The sequence below is a fragment of the Malaclemys terrapin genome, chromosome 15 (genome assembly GCF_027887155.1).
Source record: "Malaclemys terrapin pileata isolate rMalTer1 chromosome 15, rMalTer1.hap1, whole genome shotgun sequence".
NCBI lineage: Eukaryota > Metazoa > Chordata > Testudines > Emydidae > Malaclemys > Malaclemys terrapin.
This window is the reverse complement of record NC_071519.1, coordinates 11,189,357-11,205,529: the sequence shown is the minus strand read 5'-3', so window position 1 is coordinate 11,205,529 and position 16,173 is coordinate 11,189,357. Positions and strand designations below refer to the sequence as shown.

Genomic DNA, 16,173 nt, shown 5'->3' with positions numbered 1-16,173 from the left:
AACTGTCATGCATTGTCATTCCCTTCCTGTCAGTGCTTTTTTTGCTTCCACACCTGTCTCAGTGTAAGCTTCCTGTCATACCCCCAAAGATCCTTTTATAAACTCTATAAAGCCTAATTCAAAACAAACTTTATCTTCTAATCAAATTGGCAAGCCTAAACCCATACTAATTAATATCCATAATAAGTATTAATATTATCAATTAATTAAAAATTAAGTATATTAATTTAATAAATTAAATCAACACTACTAACACACCCCAAATCAGGCTACACCGTCCAGTCCCAGCTGTGCTTCAGCCACAGAAATTGATACCTATGGACAGATTTCACGATGCATGAGAGAAAGGGGCCATGATCGGGATACACTGCAATTCAGGGTCAAAGTGAAGGAGCTGTGGAACGCCTATTACATGGCACGGGAGGCAAACAGCTGCTCCGGTGCTGTACCCATCAGCTCCCGGTTCTACAAAGGCCTGGATGCCAAACTCAGTGGTGACCCCATCTCCACTGTGGATACTTCGGTGGTTCACATGCCAGCTGACAGTGGACTGAGCCAGGAAGAGGAAATCTTGGATGAGGATGTGGAGGCGGAGGGAGACCCAGAGGCAGAGGATGAGTTGGAGGTCAGAGGTGCATGCAGCCAGGAGTTCTTCTCTACCCTGGAGGAGGCTAGCCAGTCGCAGCTGCCGGAGCTTAGCAAAGTTCAAACAGGAGAGGAGCCCCTGGTAAGTGGCTTTGATTTGGGGAATCACTGAAGTGAGTTCTTGGGGGCAGGAGGGTTGCAGAAAGAAGGCTTGTGTCTGTATGATGTTTATACTACCACATGCCCAGTCTGAGCGGCGGAACAGGGTGTTGATTGACTCCCTCACTTCATGGGAATCTGCGCTAGATATCTACACGAAACTCTCATGGAGATACAGGGCAATCCAGTTCTTTGGCAGAGCTGCTTTTTTTCTTGCCCCATTAAGGGTAACTTTCCTGCACTACTCTGCCATCATGGGAGGGGCAGGGGAGGGACATAAGGGCCAGTCTGGAAGCCACAGTCTTGGAGAAGACCCTCCCTTCATTAGCGCCTTTTTACCTGGGTTACCTGTGCAGACAACATACCACGGCAAGCATGGAGCCCGCTCAGCTCACCGTCACCATATGTCCTCTGGGTGCCGGCAGACGTGGGACTGCATTGCTACACAGCAGCAGCTGCTGCTAACTGCCTTTTGGCGGTAGACGGTGCAGTAGACTGGTAGCCTTCATCGGCGATCTGGGTGCTGGCAGCTGTGGGGCTGCATTGCACCAGCCCCTTGCCTTTTGGCAGTAGATGGTGTATTACGACTGGTAAGCGTCCTATTACAAGGTGGCTCATCGCACATTAGCAGAGTCTTCCCTGAGGAGCAGATCGTGCAATAGGCCTGAAGGCCATCGTAATACACTAACTGCCAAGCGCCCAGTATTTGCTGCCAAGCACCCAGAAAGATGCCGAGGGCTATCAGTCACGCTGCACCATCGTCTTAAGATGTAAAAAATAGATGTGCTCTGTATTCATTTGCTTCCCCCTCCCTCCGTCAAATCAACGGCCTGCTAAGCCCAGGGTTTTCAGTTTAATCTTTGGGGGGACCATTCTGTGTGACAGTTGTTTGTGTTTCTCCCTGATGCACAGCCACCTTTCTTGATTTTAATTCCCTGTACCTGTACGCCATGTCGTCACTCAGCCCACCCTCCCTCCTTCCCCTAGTCTGTCAGATACTTTCGCGCCTTTTTTTTGAATTCTGGGTTGAGATCCCAATGCCCGGATGATACAAAACAGTGTCGCGGGAGGTTCTGGGTACCTGTCGTCAGGCCCCTCCCCCCCCGTCACAGCAACGGCAGACAATAGATTCGCACCTTTTTACCTGGGTTACCTGTGCAGACAACATACCACGGCAAGCATGGAGCCCGCTCAGCTCAGCTGAGCTCACCGTCACCATATGTCCTCTGGGTGCCGGCAGACGTGGGACTGCATTGCTACACAGCAGCAGCTGCTAACTGCCTTTTGGCGGTAGATGGTGTAGCATGAGTGATAGTCGTGGGGCCAGCAGCCGTAGGGCTGCATTGCACCAGCCCCTTGCCAGGCGATGGTATATTATGACTGGTACCCATCGTCGTCGTACTGGTGTGGCTGTCAATCATGGGCACCTGGGCAGACATGCTACTGTCTCGATGATGATGGCTGCCAGTCGTAGTATACTATTTTCTGCCAATTGCCCAGTATTGTCTGCTCAGCACCCAGAAGAGGCCGAGGGTGATGCTCGGGGCTGGCAGACGTGGGGCTGGCAGACATGGGGCTGCATTGCTACACAGCAGCAGCCCCTTGCCTTTTGGTAGACGATAGTATATTACGATTGGTAAACATCGTCATCGTACTGCACCGTCGGCTGCCAGCTTAAGATGTAAAAAATAGATTTGTTCTGTATTCATTTGCTTCCCCTTCCTCCGTGAAATCAACGGCCTGCTAAGCCCAGGGTTTTCAGTTTAATCTTTGGGGAGACCATTCTGTGTGACAGTTGTTTGTGTTTCTCCCTGATGCACAGCCACCTTTTTTGATTTTAATTCCCTGTTCCTGTACCTGTACGCCATGTCGTCACTCGGCCCTCCCTCCCGCCCTCCCGCCCTCCCTCCTTATCCTGGTCCATCAGATACTAGTTTCGCACCTTTTTTCTGACCAGGCGCCATAGCTAGCACTGGGATCATGGAGCCCGCTCAGATCACCGCGGCAATTATGAGCACTATGAACACCACGCGCATTGTCCTGGAGTATATGCAGAGCCAGGACATGCCAAGGCGAAACCCGGACCAGCCGAGGAGGCGATTGCAGCGCGGTGAAGAGAGTGATGAGGAAATTGACATGGACATAGACCTCTCACAAGGCACAGGCCCCAGCAATGTGGAAATCGTGTCACTGGGGCAGGTTCATGGCGTGGAACACCGATTCTGGGCCCGGGAAACAAGCACAGACTGGTGGGACCGCATCGTGCTGCAGGTATGGGACGATTCCCAGTGGCTGCGAAACTTTCGCATGCGTAAGGCCACTTTCATGGAACTTTGTGATTTGCTTTCCCCTGCCTTAAAACGCCAGGATACCAAGATGAGAGCAGCCCTCACAGTTGAGAAGCCAGTGGCGATAGCCCTGTGGAAGCTTGCAACGCCAGACAGCTACCGGTCAGTCGGGAATCAATTTGGAGTGGGCAAATCTACGGTGGGGGCTGCTGTGATCCAATTTGCCAGGGCAATGAAAGACCTGGTGATATCAAGGGTAGTGACTCTGGGCAACGTGCAGTCAATAGTGAATGGTTTTGCTGAAATGGGATTCCCAAACTGTGGCGGGGCCATAGACGGAACCCATATCCCTATCTTGTCACCGGAGCACCAAGCCACCGACTACGTAAACCGCAAGGGGTACTTTTCAATGCTGCTGCAAGCCCTGGTGGATCACAAGGGACGTTTCACCAACATCAACGTGGGATGGCCGGGAAAGCTACATGATGCTCGCGTCTTCAGGAACTCTGCTCTGTTTCGAAAGCTGGAGGAAGGGACTTTCTTCCCGGACCAGAAAGTAACCGTTGGGGATGTTGAAATGCCTATCGTGATCCTTGGGAACCCAGCCTACCCCTTAATGCCATGGCTCATGAAGCCATACACAGGCAGCCTGGACAGTAGTCAGGACCTGTTCAACTACAGGCTGAGCAAGTGCCGAATGGTGGTGGAATGTGCATTTGGACGTTTAAAAGCGCGCTGGCGCAGCTTACTGACTAGCTCAGACCTCAGCGAAAAGAATATCCCCATTGTTATTGCTGCTTGCTGTGCACTCCACAATATCTGTGAGAGTAAGGGGGAGACATTTATGGCGGGGTGGGAGGTTGAGGCAACTCGCCTGGCCGCTGATTACACGCAGCCAGACACCAGGGCGGTTAGAGGAGCACAGCAGGGCGCGGTGCGCATCAGAGAAGCTTTGAAAACGAGTTTTGTGACTGGCCAGGCTACGGTGTGAAACTTCTGTTTGTTTCTCCTTGATGAACCCTCCAACCCCCCCCCCGACCCGGTTCACTCTACTTCCCTGTAAACCAACCACCCCACCCCACCCTACCTTCCCCAATTCGAGCACCGCTTGCAGAGGCAATAAAGTCATTGTTTTTTCACATTCATGCATTCTTTATTAGTTCCTCACAGAAGTAGGGGGATAATTGCCAAGGTAGCCTGGGATGGGTGGGGGAGGAGGGATGAAAAAGGACACACTGCATTTTAAAACGTTAAGTCTTATTGAAGGCCAGCCTTCTGATGCTTGGGCGATCATCTGGGGTGCAGTGACTGGTGGACGGAGGCCCCCCCACGGTGTTCTTGGGCGTCTTGGTGAGGAGGCTATGGAACTTCGGGAGGAGGGCTGTTGGTTAAACAGGGGCTGTAGCAGCGGTCTCTGCTCCTGCTGCCTTTCCTGCAGCTCAACCATACGCTCAAGCATATCAGTTTGATGCTCCAGCAGACGGAGCATTGACTCTTGCCGTCTGTCTGCAAGCTGACGCCACCTATCGTCTTCAGCCCGCCACTTGCTCTTTTCAGCCCGCCATTCATTCCGCCACCTCTCCTCTCGTTCATATTGTGCTTCTCTCATGTCCGACATTGACTGCCTCCACGCATTCTGCTGTGCTCTATCAGCGTGGGAGGACATCTGCAGTTCTGTGAACATATCGTCCCTCGTCCTACGTTTTCTCTTTCTAATGTTCACTAGCCTCTGCGAAGGAGAAACATTTGCAGCTGGTTGAGGAGAAGGGAGAGGTGGTTAAAAAAGACACATTTTAGAGAACAATGGGTACACTCTTTCATTACAGGGTCGCATATTTCGGCTTGCAGGCAGCCATGGTAGGCCACAGTGTTTTGGCTTTTTTAACCTTCTTAACATGCGGGAAAGGTTTCAAACAGCAGCGCATTTCCCATATCAAGGATGAATTGGGTTGGCCATTTAAAATGGGTTTTTCAATGTAAAAGGAGGGGCTGCGGTTTCCCAGTTAACATGCGGCACAAACCCAAGTAAGCCACCCACACACACGATTCTCTGGAATGATCACTTCACCCCTCCCCTCCACTGCGTGGTTAACAGCGGGGAACATTTCTGTTCAGAAGAGCAGGAACGGGCGCCTCTGAATGTCCCCTTAATAAAATCACCCCATTTCAACCAGGTGACCGTGAATGATATCACTCTCCTGAGGATAACAGAGAGAGATAAGGAATGGATATTGTCTGCATGCCAGCAAACACCGGGACCATATGCTGCCATGCTTTGTTATGCAATGATTCCAGATTATGTGCTACTGGCCTGGCGTGGTAAAGTGTCCTACCATGGCGGACGGGATAAGGCAGCCCTCCCCAGAAACCTTTTGCAAAGGCTTTGGGAGTACATAAAGGAGAGCTTTCTGGACATGTCCCTGGAGGATTTCTGCTCCATCCCCATACACGTTAACAGACTTTTCCAGTAGATGTACTGGCCGCGATTGCCAGGGCAAATTAATAATTAAACACGCTTGCTTTTAAACCATGTGTAATGTTTACAAATATTTACAAAGGTACACACACCAGAGGTCTCCTGTGTGCCCTGAGGGTCTTGGGTGAGTTCGGGGGTTACTGGTTCCAGGTCCAGGGTAACAAACAGATCCTGGCTGTTGGGGAAACTGGTTTCTCCGCTTCCTTGCTGCTGTGAGCTACCTACAGTACTTCCATCCTCATCTTCCTCGTTCCCCAAACCGTCTTCCCTGTGTGTTTCTCCAGTGAGAGAGTCATAGCACAGGGTTGGGGTAGTGGTGGCTGCACCCCCTAGAATGGCATGCAGCTCCGCGTAGAAGCGGCAAGTTTGTGGCTCTGCCCCGGACCTTCCATTTGCTTCTCTGGCTTTGTGGTAAGGTTGCCGTAGCTCCTTAATTTTCACGCGGCACTGCAGTGTGTCCCTGTTATGGCCTCGGTCCTTCATGGCCTTGGAGACCTTTTCTAATACTTTGCCATTTCTTTTACTGCTACGGAGTTCAGCTAGCACTGATTCATCTCCCCATATGGCGAGCAGATCCCGTACCTCCCGTTCGGTCCATGCTGGAGCTCTTTTGCGATCCTGGGACTCCATCACGGTTACCTGTGCTGATGAGCTCTGTGTGGTCACCTGTGCTCTCCATGCTGAGCAAACAGGAAATGAAATTCAAATGTTCACAGGTCTTTTCCTGTCTACCTGGTCAGTGCATCTGAGTTGAGAGTGCTGTCCAGAGCAGTCACAATGAAGCACTGTGGGATAGCTCCCAGAGGCCAATAATGTCGAATTCCGTCCACACTACCCCAATTCCGACCCGCAAAGGCCGGTTTTATTGCTAATCCCCTCGTCAGAGGTGGTGTAAAGAAACCAGTTTAAAGGACCCTTTAAGTCGAAAGAAAGGGCTTCGTCGTGTGGACGTGTCCAGGCTTAATTCGATTTAACGCTGCTAAAGTCGACCTAAACCCATAGTGTAGACCAGGCCTGAGTGGTGTCTATAGTCATTTAGCCTTAGTGATGTGTGCTCTTGGATTTATTTGTTCGTGTTAATAAAACATGTAACTGGGCTATTGAGTCATTTCTTTCAATAAGCAACAGGGTCTGGAAATTTTATTTGTAGATTTCCCTTTAATTCAATCTCCATTTTCTTCATTTCATACTGTCCTAAGTTAAGGAATGTGCAGCCGCAGAAACTGACAAGCCTTTTGTTGCCCCATTCTGTGCCCATCCAGCAGGAGTAGAGAACAAACACCTCCTGGGGTGGTGATTGTCACACTGAACTGTATATACAGAGGCATATTCCCAAGCTGTGCTGTCTGTCTCAAATCCTGGCATGAGGGTAATGCCTACAGCTGCTTGTAATCACACCTGGCAGGAAGGAGACCCCTATGTTCATTCCCTGGGGAGTCAGGGGGATCTGGGAGACCCTGGACATAGGGGGATATTTACCCAGAGCTCAGGAGCAATCTACTCAAGGGTGATGCAGGAGAAAAGAGCTGGGCACTGCTTTCCCCACATTTCTCCTTAATCCCTTTCAGTCTCTTCACTCTCCCTTTCTTCTCCCTTCCCCAACCCTCTGGCAGGGAGACTTGGTCACTTTCCTGCTCCCATGGCCGCTCACTCTCCCGTAGTTGGATTGGTCCCTGCAAGTGCTAATAGGAGCGAGAGCCTGGGTGCGGGTCAGTCCCTGCAGCAGCTCTGGGAAACACAGAGGCAGGAGGAGGAGCAGAGATGGAGGTGCTGTAGGAGACTTGATTCAATTATATTGGAGCATAAGCTATCGTGGGTGAATACCCACTTCGTGAGATGATGAACTGGGCATTCACTCATGAAAGGTTATGCTCCAATCCGGCTGTTAGTCTATAAGGTGCCTCAGGACTCTTTGTCACTTTTTACAGATCCAGACTAACATGGCTACCCCCTGATACTTCATTCAGTGAAATAGTTTATAGAACCAAAGAATCCCTTATCAGTGTATCTGGCTGCATAAAGTCTCACAGAATTTCACCAATTTGTCTTATCTGCTGCTGCGATTCCCTGAATTACTTTTATCACTTCGTCATTTAGTTTTGTTATTGTGCAGATGCAGGTCATTGTGCTATTTCATTTATATTTTACCAACAAGTCCTCCTCAAAAATATGCAGCAGTAAGAAATCGCTAGTTTTAGCATTGACATCTGTGTTTCTGGTATTGCACTTGCTCTATTTTTGTACTGTGATTTCTAATTTGGAATTTTTAATTCAAACTTTTTCTTCTTCTTTTTAGAGAAAATGTTGATTCTGCTGGATCATCTGACTTCCAGCCTGACTGAATTTCTGGGCTGGTCTCAAAAAAAATTTTTTGTTCAATCCACCAATGGTGTTTGTCTTTTGCAACTGCTATTTTGCCTCTCAATCCAGCCCTTATTTTTTTCCACATGCCATTGCTTGTGTGTAGAACTTGATCCACAAATATTGCATAAAGGCTGTATAGTCTCTCATGTAACATCCTTGTCAAAGGCAAAAATCGATTGTAATTTTTGCTGAACATTAGAACTTCTGTAGTGGATCAGACGAATAGTCCATCTAGTACAGGATCCTGTCTTCTGACAGCGGCCAGCGCCAGGTGCTTCTGAGGGAATGAACAAAACAGGTGATCACTGAGTGACCTATCCTGGCAGTCAGAGGTTTAGGGACACCCAGAGCATGGGGATGCATTCCTGGTTCTCTTGGCTAATACCTCATGCACCTAGCCTGAGGGACTGATCTAATTCTTTGTTAAACCCATTTATAGTTTTGTCCTTCAAAACATAATGAGCACACATCTACAACCCCAAGAGGGCTTGACAACCCCAAAAATTCTAAAAACATGAGTTATACACCCTGAGGTCAAGAAACTTTAATTAAATACATGATATTTTGTTCTTATGTGCCTCTTTGAGCCTGAGCCTTTAGGGCTTTGAGCAGGGGGTTGGACTAGATGAGCTCCTGAGGTCCCTTCCAAGCCTGATATTCTATGATATATTCTATGGTGCCATAAGGCCACTTCCACAAAAGCTGGAGCTAAACACCTGCATGAATCTTGGTCTACCCTCATACTTCTCTTGTTACCTCTCCCAAACCTTTCACATACCTTAGCCCATATCTACACTACAAGCCTATGTTAATTCAAGTTATGTCAGCCTAGTCTCGGTAGGGGTACTGTGTCACTTCTGTGGCTGACTTGTGCTCTTGTAATAAATAAAATAGAACTGTAATGGGGATAAATCACACCAGCATAGAAGTATGTTGAATGCGAACACTACGGAAATTAAACATTTAAATTATCCTCCACTTGTCCCACTAAAATGAATCCAACCCACAGGTCACTTGGGCAGAAGTATCAGTGTCAGGATGCTACATATTGAACACAGTAAATGAAGCTGCAAAATAAATGATGTTTAAATGACCTCACTCTATTGTTACAATCCTATATAAAGAGGCAATTTTTATATTTGGAAGCTGAAGCCTTTATGCTTCCATCCCCCACCACTATCACGTTTTAGCAAATTAGGACAAGTCATCAAATAAGAACAAGCGTAGGTATCAGTAACTACTATTGGTATCAATTCGCTACCTCTGTACCAGAAGGTGGGAAAGGCGAGAAGTACCAAATTAGGACAAGTTAGCAAATACGAAGAACCATAGGTATCACAGTAGCTGCTACTGGTGGCAAATTACAGCAGATCACAGTTTTTTATGATCTCTTACATATGAGTAACTGCCAGCACACCTGCACAGCTCTGTTCCCAGGCTTTTCTTCAGCTCTTGCTCTCTCCTTATCTCGGCCCCACTCTGGCCCAGGTAGTTCCAGCTCACATGGAGAATGGGACCCCCTGGCCTGGTGACCCCCTGTGACGGGTTGGATCACAGAAACCCCCTTGGGAGCTGCCACCCGATGTGCAAAGACTACCCCTGCTTCTGTTTTCCCTGTCAGCTCAGGACTCCAGCACCCTGTCTTGCTGAGCCAGACACTCCCGTCTGGCTCCAGACACAGACCCAGGGTCTGTCCCAAAGCTGCAAGTTTATCTGAAATAAGCTCACAGAAGTGTGCTTGTCTCTAGCACTCAGATGCCCAACTCCCAATGGGGTCTAAAGCCAGATAAATCTGTTTTACCCTGCATAAAGCTTATGCAGGGCAAACTCAATTTGTTCACCCTCTATAACACTGATAGAGAGATATGCACAGTTGTTTGCTCCCCCAGGTATTAATACATATTCTGAGTAAATTACTAAATAAAAAGTGATTTTATTAAATACAGACAGTAGGATTTAAGTGGTTCCAAGTAGTAACAGACAGAACAAAGTAAGTCACCAAGTAAAATAAAATAAAATGCGCAAATCTATGTCTAATCAAACTGCATACAGATAATCTCATCCTCAGAGATGCTTCAATAAGTTTTTTCTCAGACTGGACACCTTCCAGGCCTGGGCACAATTCTTTCCCCTGGTACAGCTCTTGTTGCAGCTCAGGTGATAGCTAGGGGATTCTTCATGATGTTCTCTCTCTGTTCTCTTCCACTCCTTTATATATCTTTTGCATAAGGCGGGAACCCTTTGTCCCTCTGGGTTTCCACCCCCACTGGAAAAGCACCAGGCTAAAGATGGATTCCAGTTCAGGTGACATGATCACATGTCACTGCAAGACTTCATTGCCCACTTGTCAGCACACACATATACAGGAAGACTAACAGGTAAACACCGCCATCTGCAGACAATGGTCCTTGTTAATGGGAGTCATCAAGATTCCAAACCATCATTAATGGCCCACACTTTACATAATTACAATAGGCCCTCAGAGTTATATTTCATATTTCTAGTTTTAGATACAAGAGTGGTACATTTATACAAATGGGATGATCACACTCAGTAGATTATAAGCTTTGTAATGATACCTTACAAGAGACTTTCTGCATGAAGCATATTCCAGTTACATTATATTCACTTATATTTTTATAAAACCATATAGACTGCACCACGTCACACCCCCTCATTAGACTGTCAGGGTGAGCTGGAGCTTTGGCCTCTCCCCATTGCCCCTGGGGACTGTCAGTCTCAGGGTCCTGATTTCCCATTGGCCCTTCCCCTTCCTTTTGGTACTGGGAACCAGCCAACCAAAAAACCCCACTAAGTTTTAGTAAGGGGCCAACAGTTCCCTTACACAAGCCAGCCCCATGAGGGTCACAGATGTCCAGAGAAAACAGCACAAGCTGGCTCAGTGGTGTAACAGTCAGCACTCGGGACTCTGAATCCATGTCTTTGGAAAAGGCGGACACTGTTTCTCAGGTCATCTACTGAGGGGACGGAGACATTCTAGGCACAAGAAGTCAAGTCCCCAGCGAGGTGTGAGTCTTAATTCTATGGAGCCAGGTGCAGAACTTTGGCAGGGAGGCTCAGACATGGGGGATCAGGGTGCAGCGGATGGGCCAGCTGTCTAGGTGTGGAGATTTAGTCGCACTGAGGCCTAGGAGGGAAGAGAAGGGGGAACCCTGCTGATGGGCAGTGGCTGTGGAGAAAAAGAGGAAGGGTTCCTGGGACTTTCCCCCCTCTTTTACCTGCCTGCTGTTGTGGTGGAAGGGGATAGATCTCCCAGGAAGCCTGTTTTGTTAGTTCCCTCTGGGGCACCCGGCATTGGCCACTGTCAGAGGACAGGATACTGGGCTAGATGGACCTTTGGTCTGACCCAGTCTGGCTGTTCTTATGGGGTTTGCCAAGGTCACCTATGGATCTTCTCTTTGTGTCTCTGAATGCTCTATGGGGCTGCATAAGCTGCAACAAGTTTCTGGTGTTGGGTTTGATTTTGAGAAACAGGATTGTAGGCGAGGCAGGGATCAAAGGGTCTCACGCCTGACCGCCACGTCAGATGTGCAGGTCACGGGCAACGAGCCCAGGACAACTGATAAATGTGGTGCATGAATGAGCCCAAACTAGAAGGTTTCTTGTTGGCCTCAAAGGGTCGTTGCTCAAAGGGAGCTGTTTGGTGTGATGAAAAGAGTGACCCCATGTATGGGCTCAACTAGCTTGGGGAGTCCTTGCACTGGGGGGGGATGGGGAAGTTAATATGTGGTTGGGAGAATTCTACAGCCATAAAATCTCACCCCTGGGTTTGTAATGTCAGGGTGCAGCAAACAAGTACCTCTATGTGTGAGGAGGAGGGGCTGTGATGGGGAGGGTCCATTGGAATGTGTCAGTTTGAGGGGAGGGGCTATGAGGGGGAGGGCTATGCATTGTCTCTGTGAGGGGGAGGGGCTGTGAGGATAGAGTCACCTCCAGGCAGCAGGAGCCCCCTGACATGAGGTTTACTGCCCCGTCTCCCCAAGTGCTTTGGGGGGCCCTAGGGCCCAGCATGGAGCTGCTTTCCCTGCAGGGTCCCTGGGAGTCACAAAGGGGTAAGGTGAAGTTACTGCCCCGTCTGTGCTGGGATGGGGGCCTGGAGCCCCGGGAACAACACAGGGGCCCCCACAAAGTTAAGTTGCTTTGAATTCAGCCCCAGCTAGTTGGGCTCAGATTTCAGCTTTCTGCCCCAAGCCCCGTGAGTCTAATGCCGGCCCTGCTTTCTGGGTTATTTTGGTGCCCCCCTCCCAAAATCTGTTTTCTGTCCCCTCAACTTGGGACCCCTGGTTGAGAACCACTGCCTGGGAGCTCTGTTTAGACATAGGGAGCAAAGCTGCTGCCTTTGCTGATGGCTGAACTCAGGCCCTGAGAGTGGGATATCCAGGCATGGCCAGCAACACCAGGAGAGCTCCCCAAGCAGCTGCCTGGCCTCAGGGACGGTCTGAGCCTGCAGGGCCCAGGGGGCAATGAAGCAGCTGGGTCAGGCTGGGCACCTTGATTCTCAGAGAACGGCCCTGGCTCCCTGCTCGGCACCAAAGAATAATTTCTCCCCCGTTCCCCAATAAATCAGCCTGGAGCTAAGTGCAGAGCTGGGGGTTTCTCCTTTCACTCCTGCTGGGGAATGTAGGGGTCCTGAGGGCATTTCTAGGAGAGCATTTGGGACTCAACTGGGGGAAACCAGCCTTTCATTGCAGAACGCTCAAGTTCTGATGACATCTTTATTTACAATTTTTTATAATGTGATATAATCCTTCAATCCTAGTGTCACCATAGATAACATGGCTTGGTCAGCCTGGTGGGATATCATGGGTAAAACTAACCAGCTCTTCAAATCCAAGAGAGTGGAGATCAATCACCTGTCAGAGTCAATGCGGGGTCATCAATAGCCAGACGGCAGGCCAAATCGCTTTTTAATGGACCCCCAACATCTATTTATTTCCTTATTAGCATTATTGTTATTTTTTTGTTTATTTTCTTCTCTGGAGTCTGGACTTCGACTAGACCTTGACCAACAGTTTTGGATCTTGACAAAAAAGAATGGCTTACCCCTAAGAATGGGGTTGTGTTACCTTCCTTATGTCCTGGCCCCATCTTGTGGCCATTTCCTTTCCCTCCTTTTGGTGAAAAGCTTTGAGCTTTTGTGGGGTCCAACAAACACCCTGAAGATGAGTCAGCATCCCTGTCAAAAAAATAATCTCCCATCTTCACTTGAGTGACAGCCTGAATCGTTCCTTATCCGGGTAGAGCCCAAAGATTGTTTCTCCTGATGATGACAAACCGTTCTGTACGTAGCAGGAACCAGCACAAAATGTGCTTTAAAAGGAGCTGTCTCCTGCCTGCTGGGGTGAAATTTGTCATTATGGTCATAGATTTTCATTTCCTTTCTCGGAGGGTGGAGATGAGGTTGGTGCTACCTCAGGCTAGGACAGGAGTGGGCAAACCTTTTGGCCTGAGGGCCACATCAGGGTTGCAAAAGTGTATGGAGGGCCAGGCAAGGAAGGCTGTGCATCCCCAAACCACCTGATCCCCACCTCCTATCCACTCATTCCCACTTCCTGCCCCCTGACTGCCACCCTCACAACCCCCAACCCATCCAATCCCCCCTGCTCCTTGTCACTGACAGTCCCCTTCTGGGACCCCCCGCCCCTAACTGTCCCCCTGGGATCCCACCCCCTATTCAACCACCCCTGCTCCCTGTCCCCTGACTGCCCCGACCCCTATCCACACCCCCTGATAGGCCCCCCCCCGGGACTCCCAACCCCCCGGTTCCCCATCCCCTGACCACCACCCCCAGACCCTCTGCCTCATCCAACCACCCCCTGTTCCCTGACTGCTCCCCAGGACCCCCCCCCCACTCCCTGCCCCCTTACCAAGCCGGAACCAGCCACGCCGTCTTGCTGCCCGGCAGGAGTGGTGTGCCAGAGCGCTGGCAGTGCAGCGAGGTGAGGCTGTGGGGGAGGGGAGACAGCAGGGGAGGGGGGAGGGTGAGCCTGCCTGGCCGGGAGCTCAAGGGCCGAGCAGGAAAGCCCTGCAGGCTGGATGTGGCCTGCAGGCCGTAGTTTGCCCACCTCTGGGGTAGGATGTAGATCCCATGTTCCCATCTGTCTGTCATCCTGGGAACCTGTCTCTGCTCACAGCCTGCCTCCAGCCTGTCCAGCCACCTCCTGCGCTCTGTGGGGGTGAGTCATTTGGCATAAGTGGCACCTGGGAGAAAGTCCTGCCAGAGGCATTGGTGGTATAGTGGTGAGCATGGCTGCCTTCCAAGCAGTTGACCTGGGTTTGATTCCCAGCCAATGCAGGGATGTGCCCTTTTCTTGGCTGGGAATTAGTTTAATTTCAGTCACATTGTATCAGGTTTTTCAATGGAATGGGAGAATTAATGTCCCAAATCCCAGCAGGTCACTCAACACCCAGTGGTGGAAGAAAGGGGCGGGACTATACAGTGAGCAGTTAGAGTCATCCTGATATTACAATGTTTGGTTTATTAATTTTAAATGTGTTCTTTACTTCCCTCTCCTGTTTAGACTCAGAGCCTTTAAGGGTAGAAGGGACCAGAGTGGTCATCTAGTTCGACCTCCTGCACCTTGCAGGCCAAAGGACCCCACCCACCGACTCCTGTAATAGACCCCCAACCTCTGCTTGAGTTACTGACACCCTGAAATCATGGATTAAGGCTGTCAAGTTACAGAGAATCCACAATTTACACTGGTTTAAACCTGCAAGTGACCCATGCCCCATGCTGCAGAGGAAGGCGAAACCCCCCAGGGTCTCTGCCAATCTACCCACGGGGAAAACTCCTTCCCAACCCCAAATATGGCCATCAGTGAGACCCTGAGCATGCGGACAAGACGCACGGGGCAGACACCTGGGAAAGAATTCTCTGCAGTAACTCTGAGCCCTCCCCACCTATTGTCCCATCTCCGGCTGTTGGAGATGTTTGCTGCTAGCAATCACAGATTGGCCACATGCCGTTGCAGGCAGTCCCATCACACCACCCCGTCCATAATCTTATCAAGCTCAGTCTTGAAGCCTGTTCGGTTTTTTGCCCCCACTGCTCCCCTTGGGAGGCTGTTCCGTAACTTCACTCCTCCGGTGGTTAGAAACCTTCACCTAATTTCAAGGTTGTTGATGGTCAGCTTATATCTATTAGTTCATTACTAGTGGGGGCATGTGATAGTTCTCTTGTCTTTCTCCCTCCCCCACACTAACAGTCGGAGCCTAGGGTGATCAGATGTCCTGATTTTCTGGGGATAGTCCTGATATTTGGGGCTTTTTTTATGAGCTCCTATTACCCCCCACCCCAGTCCCGAATTTTCACACTTGCTATCTGGTCATCCTATGGGAGCCGAAGAGATTCCCTGATCACCCATCTCTGGGAGGAACCAGTTGGAATTGCCCTTGGGAAGCTGCTGCTAATAACACAGGTGTAAAATCATTATTCCGTTGGAATCAGATTAAAGCCTCCTCACACCTGGTGTCATGGTCATCGATACGGCTCATTCCTGGGATGTCACCCGCCAGAGCAATACAATGAGTGGAACCAAATCCCTTCCCAGAGCCCAGGCACACAGAAATCCTGGGGGTTTTCATTCCTAGGCTTCTGGCGCCATTGTGTGGCCCTTTGGTTTCACTCCTTTCTGTTCAAACCTTTAGCTTTCTGCACAGAAATGTTAATTCCCTGGGAGAGACTCGGGAGCGTTTCTCTTTTGTGTTGTTAAGGATTGAAATGTTCCTGGTTCCTTGGTCCCAACCTGCCTCCCGTTCTACTGCCCATGTAGCCCCATCCCAGACCTCAGCCCCCAGTCGATGCTGTTTCCCTAATCCCCAGCTGTGCAGGGAGTGAAACCTGTCGCTCCGCATTGCCTAGTTCTCCTAACTCTGAGGAACTTCAGCTCCTCTGTGTCCCCAGGGACCCTCCACACAACTCCCCTGCTTACCACGGTTCAGATATTACAGTAGCATGAGTGACACTCACTTTAGAAGCCCCGCATTAATAACCATTTTCAATATGAACTTACTGGAGATTCTATTGCAATATTTGGGTGGGGGGGAACCTATTATTCATAAAACTCCTTTCCCAAGTGAGTCCCAGGGCTCTTGATATCCCGTGTATCGGGCGATGAACGTCCACTGACCATATAGCTGATTAGAGAGCCACTTCCTGGACACTACAGTACTAATAAACAATGGCCACATAAACACCACCCTATACCAGAAACTTACTGACTGCTATACTTACCTACATGCCTCCAGCTTTCATCCAGACCACACCACTCGATCCAT

The 16,173-nt window shown here is 49.7% G+C and overlaps 1 protein-coding gene and 1 non-coding gene across 2 annotated transcripts; one reads left to right on the top strand and one right to left on the bottom strand.

The window, feature by feature from the left end:
• Positions 1 to 4,188: 4,188 nt before the first annotated feature.
• Positions 4,189 to 7,695, bottom strand: LOC128823065 (uncharacterized). The gene is made up of 2 exons (XM_054005139.1): positions 5,601 to 7,695; positions 4,189 to 4,784 (listed from the first exon to the last, which is right to left on the bottom strand). Exons 1-2 carry the CDS (start codon positions 6,136 to 6,138, stop codon positions 4,189 to 4,191), a joined length of 1,134 nt encoding a protein of 377 aa, XP_053861114.1. The 5' UTR covers positions 6,139 to 7,695.
• Positions 7,696 to 14,116: 6,421 nt separating this feature from the next.
• On the top strand, positions 14,117 to 14,188 carry TRNAG-UCC (transfer RNA glycine (anticodon UCC)). Its single transcript has one exon. It is a non-coding gene; the product is annotated as a tRNA-Gly (tRNA).
• The last annotated feature ends 1,985 nt before the right edge of the window (positions 14,189 to 16,173 follow it).

Coding starts and splice junctions, on each gene's coding strand:
- LOC128823065 (XM_054005139.1), bottom strand. CDS start 6,138: ATGGAGTCCCAGGATCGCAAAAGAGCTCCAGCATGGACCGAACGGGAG. Junction 4,785..5,600: donor GGGCACACAGGAGACCTCTG/GTGTGTGTACCT, acceptor CTCCTCAACCAG/CTGCAAATGTTTCTCCTTCG.